The sequence below is a fragment of the Heptranchias perlo genome, unplaced genomic scaffold (assembly GCF_035084215.1).
Source record: "Heptranchias perlo isolate sHepPer1 unplaced genomic scaffold, sHepPer1.hap1 HAP1_SCAFFOLD_43, whole genome shotgun sequence".
In the NCBI taxonomy this organism is placed as follows: Eukaryota; Metazoa; Chordata; class Chondrichthyes; order Hexanchiformes; family Hexanchidae; genus Heptranchias; species Heptranchias perlo.
This window is the reverse complement of record NW_027139442.1, coordinates 4,326,681-4,345,000: the sequence shown is the minus strand read 5'-3', so window position 1 is coordinate 4,345,000 and position 18,320 is coordinate 4,326,681. Positions and strand designations below refer to the sequence as shown.

At 44.7% G+C, this 18,320-nt stretch overlaps 1 protein-coding gene and 1 pseudogene across 1 annotated transcript; one reads left to right on the top strand and one right to left on the bottom strand.

The window, feature by feature from the left end:
• The window catches only part of LOC137312510 (zinc finger protein 160-like), a 437,990-nt pseudogene that overhangs the window by 307,942 nt on the left and 111,728 nt on the right, over nucleotides 1–18,320 (bottom strand).
• LOC137312462 (EEF1A lysine methyltransferase 3-like) lies at nucleotides 7,850–16,978 on the top strand. The gene is made up of 3 exons (XM_067979013.1): nucleotides 7,850–8,005; nucleotides 11,905–12,016; nucleotides 16,581–16,978. Exons 1-3 carry the CDS (start codon nucleotides 7,850–7,852, stop codon nucleotides 16,976–16,978), a joined length of 666 nt encoding a protein of 221 aa, XP_067835114.1.

Sequence of the window (18,320 nt, the reverse complement as noted above, 5' to 3'; positions counted from 1 at the left end):
TTTCCTCTATTCGTTCTATAGGGAAAAGAAATGAACGTTGAAAACATTTTACTATAATTATACTTGTTTATATTTTGGAAACATGCTCGGCACTATACCACCATTGGTGTAAATCAATAATCATAAAATAGTTCCCAAACATCAGACCTTGAACAGACACAGCAGGCTGTTGGATTTTGTTCCATTCCCCACCACTCAGACAATGAAGCAGTCCGTGCCCGCATGCAGCAAGGCCTGGACAACATCCAGACTTGGGCTGATAAATGGCAAGCAGTATTCGCGCCAGAAAAGTGCCAGGCAATGACGATCACCACCAAGAAGGAGTGTAAACACCTCACCATGAAATTCAACGGCATTACCATCGCCGAATGCCCCACCATCAACATCCTGGATGTCATCATTGACCAGAAACCAAACTGGACCAGCCACATAAATATTGTAGCTACAAGAGCAGGTCAGAGGCTCGGCATTCAGAGGCGAGTGACTCACCTCTTGACTCCGCAAAGACATTCCACCATCAACAAGGCACAAGTCAGGAGTGTGATGTAATACTCTCCACTTGTTTGGATGAGTGCAGCTCCAACAACACTCAAGAAGCTCGACACCATCTAGGATAAAGCAGCCCGCTTGATTGGCACACCATCCACCCCCCGAAACATTGACTCCCCTCACCACCGGCGCACTGTGGCTGCAGTGTGTACCATCCACAGGATGCACTGCAGCAACGAGCCAAGGCTTCTTCGACAGCATCTCCCAAACCCGCGAACTCTACCATCGAGAAGGATGAGGACAGCAGGCACATGGGAACAACACCACCTGCACGTCCCCCTCCAAGTCACACACCATCCCGAATGGGAACTTATCGCCGTTCCAGCTTCGTCGCTGAGTCTAAACCCTGCAACTCCCTTCCGAACAGCACTGTGGGACATCCTTCACCACAGATGGCAGCTCACCACCACCTTCTCGAGGGCAAGTGGAGATGGGCAATAAATGCTGGCCTCGCCAGTGGCACCCACCTCCCATGAACGAATTAAAAATAATCCGTAGAAATTCCCTTCTCCACTACATTAGTCACCTCTTCGAAAAATTCGATCAGTTTCATCAGGCAAATCCTTTCCCCTTTGTAATCCACGCTGACCCTCTCTGATCAGCTGGAAATGTTAACGGTGTTGAGACACTCTATTCTTAATTGCAGACTCCAGTAAATTCCAGACAACTGATGCTAATAGCCCCTTTCCCGATGTAGTTACATTATAAGCCTCCTCCCTATGTCGTTCCAATTTAGCCCCTCCCCCCACTTATGCAGTTCAAACGCAGTCCCTCTGCCATTGTAATTCCTATGTAGCCACTCCCCTTATGTCTTTCCACTGTAGCTCCTCTCCCTATGTAATTCTACTGTAGCTCCTCTCCCTATGTAATTCCACTGTAGCTCCTCTCCCTATGTAATTCCACTGTAGCTCCTCTCCCTATGTATTTCCACTATAACCCCTCTCCCTATGTATTTCCACTGTACTCCCTCTCCCTATGTAATTCCAATTTTGTCCCTCTCCCTTTGTATTTCCACTGTAGCCCTTCTCCCTTTTTAGTTCCACTGAAACCCCTCTCCCTATGTAATCCCACTGTAGTCCCTCCCCTTATGTAGTTTCACTGTATCCCCTCTGTCTATGTAGATCCACTGTAGCCCCTCTCCATATGTAATTCCTCTGTAATCCCTCTCCATATGTTTTTCGCCTGTAGCCCCTCACCCTAAGTAGTTCCTATGTACACCGTCTCCCTAAATAGTTCAACTGTAACCCCTCTCTCGATGTAGTGCCACAGTAGCCCCTCGCCTCATGTAGTTCCGCTGTAACCTCTCTCTCTATGTAATTCCACGGTAGTTCCTCTCCATATCTAGTTCCACTGTACCCCCTCTCCATGTACAGTTCCACTGTAGCCCCTCAACATATGTAGTTTCAGTGCAGCCCCTCTTCCTGTGTAGTTCGTATGTAGCCAGAGCTGAAGACCTCCTCTTTAGTATCTCATTTTGCCTTCTGATCGCAGCAGCATTTGCATCTGGCACACGGGGCTAGGAAGCCCAGTTACTGTTGTACAGCAACCGATACATCCATTGGACTCTCTGACCCCGAACTGAAGCAGTGCTACATCAGGGACAATGTTACTCAAGTGCGGGATGTATCTCAAGGACGTGCGTTGAAACACGTCATTCGAACCTTTGATAAATCTGACGAAGCATTTGGAACATTGTCTCCAGTTCCGGCCACTGGTATTTCCAATGACGCAATGGACAAGGTTGAGGAGGAGTCCAAGAATGATTCCATGTTTTAGGGCACTAAGTTATGATGAGCAGGAAAACAGGAGCTGAACTGATTGTCACTGAAAAGTAAAGACTCTATGGAACAGAATCTCACACAAATTACCCGAGTATCTCCTTCAAAAAAACGAGTAAAGTTCGAGTGAGTTCATGAGGTAATGAAGGAGACACGGATGTTACTGAGCTGCAGAGAGGTCGCAAAGCACCACCTATAGATGGGATGGCCAGGGATGATCGCTGATGGAGTTTTTTTTATATATAATAAGGGGAGATCAGAGCTGATAACAACTGCCCCCAATGAGCAGATATACAAGAAGTGACTATTGATGGAATGGAACACCGCCACTGAGCCATCTCAACCCAGGATAGCACAGGAAGTACTGGATGTCCCAGTGCAGGACACCAAGTGAATGGAGGTCACCATCACAAGGAATCCTCCGAACCCGCAGACCAGCTGATACATCTCAACCCAATGTCACAGTCGGAGGGAACATGTCAGGGTGTTGCAATCTGACGAGACTGTGACCAGTTAAAACAGGAGGCAATGCTCAGTGGGAGCTGCTGGCGAGAATTTTTTGGCAGCCTCAGGTAATAATTACTGAAAAAGGTTCAACATCACTGAGGAGCACTGAGAATTTGTGAAGTATGTTTTTTAGCTCCATTTGTATATTTGTCGGTAGCAGTAGCCTTTGCTGTTTCCGCTCACTATTTTGCTTTCTCCTTAGAGCTGCTACATTGGCTCTCTAAAGGCCGAGGTTGAATTTTCTGCTCGTCATGAAGCAGTTTTCTTTAGAAATATGAAGGATTATAATCCAGAATTTGAAGGCAAAGTTCTGTAGAATTTTAAATCAATGTCTTGTTCAGTTACAGAATTTGGGCTGCTGCGTGTTACAAATGGCAAATCTGAGTTTGAACCACACCCTCAGAGCTGCTTTAGCTCCGTCGCTGTAACTTTGTCAAAAGTGCACTTATATTTATACAGGGAAATGGGGTTTTGGCCGCTCTTACGCTGAAGTTACATTGGTGAGAGCGGGAGCAGCGCCGAGGAAACGATAGGTTCACTCATGTTCATTCCCTCTTTATGATTGCATGGCCGTCTCCTATTCTCTCTCCGTCTCCTTTATCACTCGGTTCTCATTTCATTCTTTCTCACTCCCCTTTATCACTCGGTTTTCTTTCATTCTCTCTCTCCGTTATCCCTCGGTTCTGCTCTTATTCGCTCTCTCCCCTTTATTCTTCTCGATCTCCTCTCCCATTCTCCCTCTCATTTTTATATGCCTGGTTCCCCTCTTTCATTCTCTCTATCATTCTTTCTCTACCCATTATCCTCCTGTACTCCTCTGGTATTCTCCCTCTCCCCTTCATCCATCTAGTTCCCCTCTCGTCTTTCCTCTCTCGCCTTTATCTTTCCGGTTCCCCTCTCTAATTCTCTACCTCCCTTTTATATGGCTAGTTCCAGTCTCTCATTCTCTCTCTCTCTCTCATCCTCCCGGTTCTCTTCTCTCAATCTCATTTTCTTCTTAATCCACCACTTCTCCCTCCAATGCCCCTCTCTCCTCCTCTATCCTCTAGTTTTCATTCTCGTTGGCTCTCTCCTTTATTACTCTCTTCCCTATCTATCCCTCTCTCTGTTCCTTCCAGCTAGAAAATTTCTTGAGAGTGTTCAGGACAGCTTTCTGCAACAATATCTCCGAGAACCAACAAGGGGGCAGGCCATATTAGCTTTAATAATGTGTCATGAGCCAGGTTTATTTAACTGCCGAATAATGTGTGAATATTTCGGTAATAACGATCATAACATGATGGAGTTCAACGTTGTGGTTGAAAGGGAGAAACCCTTATGAGCTGCTAAGATTCTAAATTTCGGTAAGGACGACTTCAACGGGATGAGTCAGAGATTGTCCACAGTAAACTGGCTAAATCTGTTAATGAGTAAAACGACAGAAGATCAGTGGGAGGTGTTAAAAAATAATTTAACGTGATACAGAACCAGTTCATGCCTCCAAGGGGCAAGAGCTCTACTTGCCAAAAAGAAAAACAGCCATGGACAAAAAAAGAGGGAAGGAACAACATAAAACTAAAAGATAAAGCATACAAAAATGCAAATATAGCATAGATCCTGGCGAATAGGAGAGATACAAAGAACGACAAAGGGCGAAAAAACAGATCGTAAGAGCTACATAAAGGGAGTATGAAAAGAAACTTGCAACAGATATCAAAACGAACACAATTTTTCTTACAATTGTAAAGGAAAAAAGTTTGATCAAGAGCAATTTGGGCAATTAAAATGATGATATTGTAATTGAAAATTACAATGATGATATTGTAATTGAAAATAAAGAAATCGCTGAAATTTTAAATATTTACTTTGCATCAGTATTTACAGTAGAGGGAGAGGATCGCATGCCGGACGTTCCAAGGAAACTAATTGTGAATGAGGGACGGGACTTACTATCATTAACACAATCAAATTAACAGTAATAAAGAAAATAATGGCACTAGGGAGTAACAAATCCCCAGAACCAGATGGTTTCCACTTAAGGGCTTTAAGGAAAGTAATTGAGAACATTGCAGAAGCCCAAACTATTATCTTCCGAAGTTTGCTCAATTCAGGAACTGTTCCTTTCGATTAGAAAGTTGCACATGCAACTCCGCTATTTAAGTAAGGTGAGAGAGGGAAACCAGGGCATTCTGGACCAGTTAGCCTAATATCTGTTGTCGGGAAATTACGAGAGTCTATAATTAAGGATAGAGTGACTGAACACCTTGAAAATTTTCAGCTGATCAGGGAGAGCCAACGGTGATTTGTGAAGGGCAGTTCGTGCCTGACGAACCTGATTGAATTTTTTGAAGAGTTCACTAAAGTAGAGGACAGCGGAATGTCTATGGATGTTGATTATATGGACTTCCAGAAGGCATTCGATAAAGTCGCTCATAAGAGACTATTAACTAAACTTGAAGCTCATGGAATTGAAGGCAAATTATTGACCTGGTTAGGAAATTGGCTGAGCTGGACGAAACAGAGAGTCGGGATAATGTCTCAAATTGGCAGGATGTGACTAGTGGTGTCCCATAGGGATCTGTTTTTGGGCCTCAACTATTCACTGGATTTTTCAATGACTTAGATAAACGGGATACTGAACCATATATCCAAGTTTGCAAATGACAAAAAGATAGGCAGCATTTTAAGCAGTGTAGGTGGAAGCATAACATTCCAGAAAGATAGTAATAGACTAAGTGAATGGGCAAAACTGTGGCAAGTGGATTTCATTGTCGGCATGTGTGAGGTTATCCACTTTGGACCTAAACAGTGTACTTTCCAAATGATGAAAAGCTCGACACAGTGGAGGTCCAAAGAAACTTAGGGGTCCATGTACATAGATCATTAAAATGTCATGGACAGATACAGAAAATAACCAAAAAGTCCAATGGAATGCTGGACTTTATATCTAGAGCAGTAGACTACAAGGGGGTAGAATTGATGCGAAAACTATACAAAGCCCTGGTTAGATCACACCTGGAGTATTGTGTTCCGTTCTGGGCACCACACCTCAGGAAGTATATATTGGCCTTCGAGGGAGTGCAGCGCAGATTTGCTAGAATGAGTTCGGGCGAAAGGTCTTCGACCTGAAACGTTAACACTTTTTCTTTCTCCACAGATATGGACTGACTTGCTGAGCTTCTCCAGCAATTTTTGTTTCTATTTCAGATTTCCAGCTTTCGAAGTGTTTTGCTTTTGATTTACTGGAAAGATATCTGGACTCCAAGTGTTATATTACGAGGAGAGATTACGCAAATTAGGTTGCCATTCCCTGGAATTTAGAAGATTAAGGGGTGATCTAATCGAAGTTTTCAAGATATTCATGGGAACTGATAGGGTCGATAGAGAGAAACGATTTCCGCTGGGTGGGTTAGGGTTCGGGTTAGACACAGCCTAAAATTAAAGCCAAAACTTCCAGGAGTGCGATTAGGAAGCACTTCTACACGCAAAGGGTGGGAGAAGTTTGGAACTCTCTTCAACAAAGGCAGTAGATGGAAGCTCAATTGTTAATTTTATTTCTAAGATTGATAGATTTTTGTTAACCAAGGATATTAAGGGATATGGGGCTCAGGCGGGCATTTGGAGTTAGGTTACAGATCAGCCATGATCTCATTGAATGGCATAACAGGCTCGAGGGGCTAAATGGCCTCCTCCTGCTCTAATGTGCCTTCAGTCAGTGCATTGCCACTTCTCAATCCAAGAATGAATCTTTTTCAATGACTGAATTACCTCTGATATTTAGGGATCTTCTAACTACATAAATGAGGGTGACAATCGACAGACTCCCGAAGCACAAAGAAGCATTGCCCCATCCTCCAGGTGGTGCTTTGTTAAACCAGGTATTTCCAAGCACGCCGACAGGTCAAAGTTTGGAAACAGTTTTCCGGCTGATAGAAAGTAACCCGAAGGCGGATAATTGAATATTTGCAGATAGTTGTTGGCAAATAAGTTGATTTCCATGTTCATTTTAAAATAAAAAAACAATTAAACCGTCCGGGTCAAAGGCATCAGTTTTAGGTGCTCTGTGCTGATGATAATTTGAAATGTTGCTGACCTTAAAACAGTGCAGCGTTTGGGCCGCGCAATTACACGGAGCCCTGAGCATATCCAGTTACGTTAATTAGCTGATCACTGAGGGCTTGCCGGTACCTTGTGAAACAATACAAACTCTGAGCTGGAAACACAATAAACTTTAATTAATTGGTGTCCCTTCTCTCGCCTCTTCACCAACAAATTTGATAATAACACATTAACACAATATTCAAAAGTGTTTGGAATCTCGGCTGTTCCCCAGCGATTCGTTGGGACTCGAGTCAGATAAGAAATGAATAAAGACACTGCGCAACAAAGCGCCGAGAGTCAGCGGCCGATCACATCGTCCCGCTGGCAGTGAGCAGCATGGAGCAGTGACTGTCATCACCACAGTGGGAAAAGGCAGTTACTGATCGGTGCAGCTGGTGAGACAGGTGAAGAACATGAAACTGGTCAAGAGTGGGCGGCAGAGAAAGGCTGCTCACCAACCCGGCCCAGGTTGGGTCGATGATACCACGGTTCGCAACAAAAGTTCTTCTGCTAGGTTTGTCAGCTGAGCAGCTCTGGATCGAAGGGAGTAACTTCACTAAAACAACAGTCGCATTGGAAGACAAACACCGTCCCTGCCTTCAGGTAAAGGCCCACAGTTTCGGCTCTCTGCATACTGACTTTATTTGTTCACTTTCTTAATGAGGACCTTTCAGAAACTTTCGAATATTGTGTTAATGTGTTATTATCAAATTTTGTTGGGGAAGAGTTGAGAGAAGGGAGACTAATTAATTAAAGTTTATTGTATTTCCAGATCAGAGTTTGTATTGTTTCATCCACCATAGGACAAGCGGACTGCACGCACCGAAAGCTGAAACCGAGACAGGCTCACATCCAGACCCCTGGACAAAACCTACCTGGAGACTGCAGTGGTTCAAGCAGGATCAAAGCAGTACAGAGTGAGCTCAGAGAGGATAATGGAAACACAGCAGGAAAAGAAGTATTTCAGCAGCTCCGACTCCAAGGAGGACAGCAACAAACTCGAAAGTAGCTATCAGTTTTGCGGGCACACTCTGAGAATCACTGGGGACTCCAGCAATAACCTTGTGATACCAGCAATAATCTGGGGAGCTGTAAGTCCAATGTTTGGTGTAAATGCTTGGATCGGATAGAGAGAAACCAAACCCAGAGCCTCTGACTTCCACGACAGCAACCGCCCCCACCCCCACCCGCGCCATTTTGAGGAAGCCCTATTTGATGCATTGGTTTTGCAGACGAACATGCATAAGAACATCGAAATTTCTAGAAGAAAGTTTATTGTTCGCCGTCTACGTTCCTGGTAGTCACATGACACAGTGAGAACCGAGTTGTCCACAAATAAAAGCAACCAATCCCCTTAATTAGTCTCCATCAGACCCAGACATGAGGCGAGGAAAACCCTCCAGTGGTGGAGAGCTTTGGGAACCATTGGTCCGAAGTCACCTGTTCCTCCCAAACCTGCTCCACTCACCACATGTCATGTCTCCAATTAATCATCTGCCTGCCCACTCACTTAACCTGTCTATAACCCTGAGCCAACTCTTTGTATCCTCCTCACAGTTCACTTTCCCACGTATCTTTGTAGCATCAGCAAACTTGGATACATTACACTCGGTCCTTTCATCGAATTCATTAATATAGAGTGTAAAAAGCTGAGGCCCAAGCAGGGATCCTTGCGGCACCCGACTAGTTACAGCCTGACAACCTGAATATGACCCGTTTATCACGACTCTCTGTTTTCTGTCCGTTTCACAATCCTCTATCTGTGCTAATATATAACCCCCAACCCCATGAACCCCTTTTTACTCTTTTACTCTATCATAACAGTTCGTGAATTTGAACACATCTTTTCAATCTCATCTTAAACTTCTCTGGTCTAACAGAACAACCCCAGCTTCTCCAGTCTCCCCACTTAACTGAAGTCCCGCACCCCTGGTACCATTCTACCAAATCTACACTGCACTGTCCCTAAAGCCTTGACATTCTCCCTAACGTGGTGCTCAGGATTAGACACAATACTCCAGCTGGGGCCTTACCAGTGATTTATAAAGGTTTAGCGTCACTTCCTTCCTTTTGTATTCTGTGCCTATTTGAAAAATCAAGGTTCCCGTATGTTTTTTAAAAGCCTTCCCAACTTGTCTTGCCACCTTCAAATATTTGTGTTAGTACAACCCGAGTTCGCTCTGTTCCTGTACCCCCTTCAAAATGGTAACATTTTGTTTATATTGTCTCTTCTTATTATTGCTATCAAAATGTATCATTTCACAGTTCTCCGCGTTAAATTTCATCTTCCAATTGTCTGCCCATTTCCCTTGTGTGTCTGGTCTCCTGAAGTCTGTTCTTAGCCTCCACATTGTTTACGACATTTCCGAGTTTCGTATAATCTGCAAACTTTGAAATTATACCCTCTATACCCAAGTCCAGTTCATTAATACATATCAAAAAGATCAATGGTGCAAATACCGACCCCTGGGGAACACATCCAGCCTGAGAAATAACCGTTCACAACTAGTCTCTGCTTTCTGTCTCTTAGCCAATTTCATATCCACGCTGCCCCGGTCCCGTTAATCCCATGGGCATCAATGTTGCTAACTCAGCTATGACGTGGTACTTTGAAAATTCATGTCAACAAACATAACTGCACGAACACCATCAACCCTATTAATTACTTCATCAAACAACTCAATCAAGTTTATCAAACACGATTTGCCTTTAAGAAATCCGTGCTGACAGTAATTTATTAAAACATGATTTTCCAAGTGACAATTAATTTTGTCCCAGATTAATGTCTCTGAAAGTTTCCCCACCACCGACGTTAGGCTGACTGGCCTGTAGTTACCAGGTTTATCCTTCTCCCCTTTTTTGAACAGGAGAATAACATTTTCAACTGGTCAGTCCTCTGGCACCATCCCCATATCCAAGGAGGATTGAAAGATTGTGGCTATAACCTCTGCTATTTCCACCCTTACTTCCCACAACAATCTAGGATGCATCCCACCTGGACCGCGCGGCTTTTCTACTTTGAGTACTGCCAACCTTTTTAGTGCATCCTCTACTATCTCTTCCTTTAGTGGGACATTGGCAGCATCCTCTTTTTTTGTGAATGTAGATGCAAAGTATTCATTTAGTACCCCAGCCGTGACTCCACAATGAGTTCGTTCTTTTGTCGCTAATTGGCCCCACCCTTCCTTTGATTATCCTTTTGCTATTTGTCTGTTTATAAAATACTTTACTGTTCCCTTTTCTGTTATCTGCCACCACTTTCTCGTACACTCTCTTCGCCCGTATTATTTCATTTTACAGATCTCCTCTGTACTTTCTGTATTCTGCTTCATTTTCTAATATATTATGGTACTGACATTGGTCAAAAGCCTCCATTCTCTGTTTCGTTTTAGTCTCTATATTTTCAGTTATCCAGTGAGCTCCAGCTTTGCATGCCCTTCCTATCTCCCTCATAGGAATGTGTTTCGTTTGCGCCCGAATGAGCTTCTCCTTGAAGGCCTCCGATTGCGTATTTACTCTTTTTACAGCCAGTCTTTGTTTCCATTCAACATGGGCCGGCTCACTTTCCAACTCACTGGAATTACCCCTCAGCATCTTCACCTTTGATTGATCCCTGTCTCTTTCCATAACTACTTTACACCCAATATATAACATCCATGGCACCATGTTCTGTCTTCATACCATCCATGGCACCATTAAATTGTTTGTACCCTCCAGGCCACATTTACCGGGTTTACCTCCTCCCTGACACAATGTAATGGGTTTATAACCTTTTTGTGTCATGTCTTGGGTTTATATGCTCCAAATTACCATATCCTGGGTTTATGCCATCCTTATCACCATGTACTCGGTTTTTGCCCTATCTGGCACAAAGTACTGATTGATGTATTATAGAATCATAGAATCATAGAAGTTTACACGATGGGCCGAAGGGCCTCTATCCGTGCTGTATAACTCTAAGTTACAACATGGAAACAGGCCCATCGGCCCAACATGTCCATGTCGCCCAGTTTATACCACTAAGCGAGTCCCAATTTCCTGCACTTGGCCCATATCCCTCTATACACATCTTAGCCATGTAACTGTCCCTCTGAATCAAGATGGGATGAATAATCCACCAGCACCATGCATTATGTGTATACCCTCGTTGACACCCTACACTGGATATCCACCATCCTTGATCACCGGCATTGGGCATCAACCATTCTTGATCCCCTGCACTGGGTATCGACCATCCTTAGTACCATGTGCGGTATATACACCATTGTTAGAACCGTGCTCAAGGTTTTTTTTTATTTGTTCATGGGATGTGGGCGTCGCTGACCAGGCCAGTATTCATTGTCCATCCCTAATTGCCCTTGACTATACACAATCCTGAGCACAATGCGCGGTGTAACCACCATCTTTGACACAAATCCCGGTGTATACACCATCATTGACACCATGTGCGGGGTATACGCCATCCTTGAGACCATATATTGCGTTTATACCGATCACAACACGATATCTTCCTTGGAACTAATTGCGAGATTGACATCTTCCTTGGAATTACTTACTGGCTTGCACCCTACCTTGCACCCTCCCTTGCACCTTCCATTGCAATGATCCCTGCACCCTCCCATGCTCCCACCCTTGCACCCTCCCTTGCACCATCCCTTGCTCCCTCCCTTGCACCTTCGCTTGCACTGATCCCTGCACCCTCCTATGCTCCCACCCTTGCACTTTCCCTTGCACTGATCCCTGCACCCTCCCATGCTCCCACCCTTGCATCCACGCTTGCTCCCGCCCTTGCACCCTCCCTTGTTCCCTACCTTGCACCTATCCTTGCACCCTCCCTTGCTCCGATGCTTGGACCCTCCCTTTCATCCTCCCTTGCACTTTCCCTTGCTCCCTCCCTTGCACTCTCCCTTGCAAACCCTTGTGATGTGAACTTGGATTCAGAAAGTTGCAGGTGAACGAATTCTAACGTTAATGCCATATTTTGTTTCAGGGCCTCGTTCTATGCCGGTTCTTTGAGAAAGAGAATATCAATTTTTCTGGGAAGAAGATGATTGAATTGGGGTCCGGCACTGGGATCGTGGGGATTCTTGCTATCCTGCTGGGTGAGTTAAATGTTCCAAGCGATAGCACTTTGCATGTGTGAGAGAGAGCGATGAACTGTAATGGAGTAGGACGGCAATATAGTGAAGGACCATGACAGTGACTGGTCATAGGTTTGATTAAACCCCCAGTTATATGCATGTTTTGTGAACGCTGCAGTCTGTTCTTCTTTTCATGTCCTTACTGTTGACAGTTCTTCACCTCCAGTTTTAATCTGTTTGAAAGAGAATGCTTTCAAAGCACAGGACCCTTACCTCAGGTAATATGAATGATGCATCAAAAACGTCGCAGCTTTCGAGATTCAGCCGCTCCATCTGCCATTTTGGAGCAAGTCCCTCCTCCCATCCGGGAGCGGGATATCAATTGAACTGCTGTTGATCTGTGAAAATCCAGAAAACGTAAAAATCTGTAAATGAAAAAGTGAAACATTTGAACACGTTTCTCCTTGAGCTGATGAGCTGAGAACTAGATACCAATCAGAAATGGCCTGGTTATATTCAATGTAATATTTGCACAACATCCTGAACATCTCGAATCTGATCAAATATTAAGCGGGGAAGCTGTAGCTTTTGATCATGTTTTTGAGTCCTTGTGAGCTCCAATCACGAGTCCAGCACCCAACTGATGGCCAAATTATACACCATAAAACAGTAAGCATGCTTTTGAATAAAATAATGAAGCAGTCCGTGCCCGTATACAGCACAACCTGGACAATATCCAGGCTTGGCTGTTATGTGGCAAGTAACATTCGCGCCAGACAAGAGCCAGGCAATGACCATCTCCAACAAGACAGAGTCAAACCAACTCCCCTTGATATCAAACGGCATTACCATCGCCGAATCGCCCACCATCCTCATCCTGGGGGTCACCATTGACCAGAAACTTAACTGGACCAGCCACATTAATCGTGTGGCTCGAAGAGCAGGTCGGAGGCCATGTGTTCTGCGGCATTATCTGAGGAATTGCTGAAGGAAGTAAACATTATGTCCGTATCATTACCATTATCGAATAGCCCCACTTGCGACCTGATGATGGAGGGAAGGTCATTAATGTAGCAGCTGAAGATGGTTGGGGCGATGTCACTGCCCTGCGATGTCCTGAGGCTGAGATGATTGGCCTGCAACAGACACTACCATATACCTTTGCGCCAGGTATGACTCCAGCCACTGGAGAGTTTCCCCCCTGATTCCAATTGACGGCAGTTTTACTCGGACTCCTTCGTGCCACACTCGGACAAATGATGCCTTGATGTCAAGGGCAGTCAATCTCACCTCACCTCTGGAATTCAGGTCTCTTTTCCATTGTTGACCGGAAGTCACCGGTTAACGGTTTTGGCTTAGTACACAGAGGAAGAGTCAATTCTCTCTTAATTCTCGTTTCGCTTTATTAACGTTATTAGATCATGTACATACCGCTTATACGTCTAGTTAGATGATAGGCATGCAGTTTACAGCAGGTTAAACAGTTTTATACTCAAACTAGGATTTAAACGCACACCCACTCGGTTTCCCTGACTAACACATCCCTGGGTATTAGGATTTAAAAGCACGCCCACTAGGTTTCACTAACTAACACTCCCTGAGTATTAGGATTTAAAAGCACACCCACTAGGTTTTCCTGACGAACACTCCCTGAGTGGTCACAGAATAGAAAGGATATTATATTACCCGGAAAGGAGAGATACTGCTGGCCAGGCAATTCTCTCTCTCACTCCCGACATCGTCTCTACGTCCCTGACGTCGTCTCTAATTCCCTGACGTCGGGTTCCCACTTCCACGAGGGTTCGTCTCCGGAGTCTCCCTCAAAAACAAACTGGGACCAAGCCAGCAATTCTTCAGTTTTATTCCCAAGTCTGTCTTTTCGAATGATGCTGTCTTCTCTGCTTGGCTCAAATTTGCTGGAGTGATCGATGTCATCCCCTGATTGGCTCTGTTCCAAGGGCCGAGGTAGCATCACCTCATACTCCTTTTCTAAATAAGGACTGGTGTCTCATCACAGTTCCTTTGTCCCTGTAAGAAGCGGAACGAATTCAAACCGGTTCTGGCCAGTTCAGACCAGTGACTGAACTCCAGGTCACCCCAGTTCAAAAGTCAGTGTCTTTGTTAGCACTTCGAATGAAGCTCAATCGGTTTCTGCAGCCTCTGGCCAACACCATGTTTGGACCAATGCTGTAATGAGGTCTGGAGCCGACTGATCATGGCGGAACCCAAACTATGCATCGGTGAGCAGGTTATTGGTGAGTAAGTGCCGCTTGATAGCACTGTCGACATCTTCCATCACTTTGGCGATGATTGAGAGTAGGCTGATGGCGCGGTAATTGGCCGGATTGGATTTGTCCTACTTTTTTGGACAGGACATACCTGGGCAATTTTCCCCTTTTTAGTCGGATAGATGACAGTGTTGTAGCTGTTCTGGAACAGCTCAGGTCGGGGCACAGCTTGTTCTGGAGCACAGGTCTTCAGCGCCAAAGCCGTGATGTTGTCGTGACACACAGCCTTTGCCAGTCCATGAACACAGACATTTATTGTTATCACGTGGAGTGAATGGAATTGGCTAAAGACCAGTATCTGTGATGACGGGGATCTCAGGAAGAGGCTGAGAATAATCATCCACTTGGCACTTCTGGCTGCAGATTGTTGCAAGCGCATCAAACTTTTTTTTTGCACTCAGGGAATCAAGGGATATGGGAATCGGGCGGGAAAGTGGAGTGCAGTTCGAAGAGCAGCCATGATTTTATCGAATGAAGGAGAAGGCAAGGGGGGCCGGATGGCCTACTCCTGCTCCTATTTATTATGTTCTTATGTTCCCATGTGCTGGGCTGCGCTCTTGTTGAGGATGAGAATGTTCACCGAGCCTCCATCTCCTGTTAGTTGCTTAATTTGCGACCACCATTCGCGACTGGATGTGACCGGATTTCAGAGCTTTAACCTGATTGTTTGGTTTGGGGATTGCTGAATTCTGTGCACAGCATTGTGCTCTCACAGTTTATAATGAATGGTGCTCTCGCTGTTTATAATGCATGGTGCTCTCACTGTTAATAATGCATGGTGCTCTCATTGTTTACAATGCACTGTGCTCTCACTGTTTATAATGCATGGTGCTCTCATTGTTTATAATGCACTGTGCTCTCACTGTTTATAATACATGGTGCTCTCACTCTTTATAATGCCAATGCTCTCACTCTTTATATTGCATGGTGCTCCAACTGTTTATAATGCCTGGTGCTCTCACTGTTTATAATGCATGGTTCTCTAACTGTTATAATGCCTGGTGCTCTCACTGTTTATAATGCATGGTGCTCTCACTGTTCATAATGCATGGTGCTCTCACTGTTTTTAATGCCTAGTGCTCTCACTCTTTATATTGCATGGTGCTTTCACTCTTTAAAATGCATGATGCTCTCGCTATTTATAATGCATGGTGCTCTAACTGTTTATAATGCATGGTAATCCTTTGCTGTTTCTTCACCAAGTTGGCACCTGATTTTCAGATACGCCTGGTGCCGCTCGAGGCATGCTCTTCTACATTCCACGTTGAAACAGATTTAGTCACCTAGCTTGATGGCGATGGAGAAGTGAGGGATATGTCGGGCCCTGCGGTGACAAGATTGTTGTGGCATTCCGTTATGCTGCTGCTTGGGGCCCATGGCGCCTCATGAGTGCCTGCTTTTGTGCTGCTAGATTTGTTATTAATCTATCCCGCTCAGCAGGGTGGTAGTGCCACACGACACGATGGAGGGGTTCCTCAGTGTGAGGACAGGTCTGATTCTAAGAGTATGTCAGACCGTTGCTTGACTAGTTTGTGAGGCAGCTCTCTCGACTTTGACAACAGTCCCCAATTGATAGCGAGGAGGACCTTGCAAAGTCAACTGGGCTGGGTGTGCCTTTTTCTGTCCCAATTCGATGCCTGGGTCGCAGCTTTATCCTTATTTTGATATTGCGGCGTGGCTTACAAGGCCACACTAGAGGGCAGTGATGCACCAACCACATTGATGTGAGACTGGAATAACACACAGGCCAGATTGGTTCAGGACGGCAGGTTTCCTTCGCTAAAGGACATTAGTGAACCTATTGGGTTTTTGCGACAATCGGATAGTTGCATGGTCACTTTGGGGCGGATATTGACTTCGAGCGGCAGTTTAAAACGTGTGATAGCTAAAAATAAAAACCGGGAGGAATGTTCAACGGGCGACAAACTCGTTGTCACCGGTTTTACGCTGTGGTAGAAAGTCAATATCTCTCCTTTTACTGATACCAGCTTTTTATGTTGACATTTTTGAATTAAAATCAAAATCTCAAACTGCCGTGGTTAGATTTGAACTCAAGTTGCTGGGTTTTTATTCCGTAGTTTTGGATTATCTAATCCCAGTGAAATAACCGCTGTGTTAATGGAGTCGCTGAGCAATGCTGTGACACTGCACAAGTTCATCATTACATTTAACAGCCTTTGCTGTGGTAATCTGCTTTGCCCCGAATCCCTTTTGCCCACATTTACCATTTACAGGTTGGTGTCATAGGGAAGCAATAAGTGAAGATACGTCATTACTCTTTTACATTCTTCTGGCAGGTGGAGATGTGACCTTGACAGACAAACCAGAAGTTCTGAATCAAATAGAACTTAACGTGGCCAACAATGTCCCCTCTTCAATTATCCAGCGGTCAAAAGTCTCTGCTCTCTCGTGGGGTGAAAACCATGATCAATTTCCGACAGACTACGATATCATCCTGGGATCCGATATCGTCTACAAGAAACGTGAATTCCACTTACTGCTAAAGACCCTACAACATCTGAGCAGCCAAAACACTATCATTTACATCTGCTCGAGGATGCGTGAGGTCATGGGAGCCATGAATTTTCACGAGAACCTCATTCCACAGCATTTTAACTCCGAAATTGTTCACAGTGTCCCAGAAAAAGAAATCAACCTGTACAAAGTGACCAAAAAAGTTCCTGGCGCTTATTAAGGAGGAAATTCCAGAGAATAGGTTGGAGGCAGTTAAAGGTCTCATAATGGGAAGAAGCGAGGGGGAGAAGGGCACAACAGGCAAGAGTCAGAGGACTGAATGATGTAGGAGGAGGTTGCAGAGATAGAGGGATTGGGATTTCCATTTACTCCAACACCATAACCCTGACACTCTTATCCTAAACCCTAACCCTAAACCTGAAACCCTAACCCTAATCCTGACGTTAAAGCCCGAGCCAAACCCTAACCCTAGCTCTAGTCCGAGCCCTAACCAAAACGCGAATCCTATTAATGCCACTGTAATCTGACTAGATTAACGTTGGCAGGGAGGATTAGAGTTTAGGGTTAGGAACCCTCTATGGAGTCAGCTTCACCCTGTATCTAACTTAATTCTTACACTGCAGAACACATCACAAGACCTACACTTTTCCCCTCCTGAAGTGTTGCTCTCCCACTACATTCACGTTTGTGTGAACGTGAACGTCAACGGAAGCTCGTTTAAATTGACCCAGTTGAAGACTGCGGTGATGTTGTGCAGCAGAGAGTATATTACGAGATCAATACTTCGGCCCTCCCTCCCTAACAGCTTAGTGGGATACAAGGACTGCAGCCGTTCAAGAAGAAGGCTCACCAGCATTTTCTCAAGGGCAACTAGGGAGGGGCAACAGATTCTGACCTTGTCAGCGACGCCCACACCCTGATAATGAATATATAAAAAAATAAAACTTGTGAAGTTATCTGGTTCGAATTATTCCCTTTGCCGCATTTTGCAGTGAACTTAAATATATAAAGAACAAAAACATTTATGAAGAGATTCATTAATGGGGACTGAGCTCAGTTTTAGCAGGGTACCAGCTAGACACACGTCACTGATGTTGACCGGAAGTCACCGGTTAACGGTTTTGGCTTCATGCACAGAGGTGGAGTCAATTCTCTCTTAATTCTCAATTTGCTTTATTAACGTTATTAGATCATGTACATACCACTTATACGTCTAGTTAGATATAGGCATGTAGTTTCCAGCAGGTTATACAGGTTTATACTCAAACTAGGATTTCAACGCACACCCACTAAGTTTCTCTATTAATACTCCCCGAGTGTTAGGCTTTAAACGCACAACCACTAAGTTTTTGTGACAACACTCCCTGAGTGTCACAGAATAGAAAGGGTATTGTATTACCCGGAAAGGAGAGACACTGCTGGCCAGGCAATTCTCCCTCTGACTCCCGACGTCGTCTCCACGTCCCTGATGCAGTCTTTACGTCCCTGACGTAAGGTTCCCAATTCCACAAGGGTTGGTCTCCAGAGTCTCCCTCACAAACAAAGACACAAACACACACCAA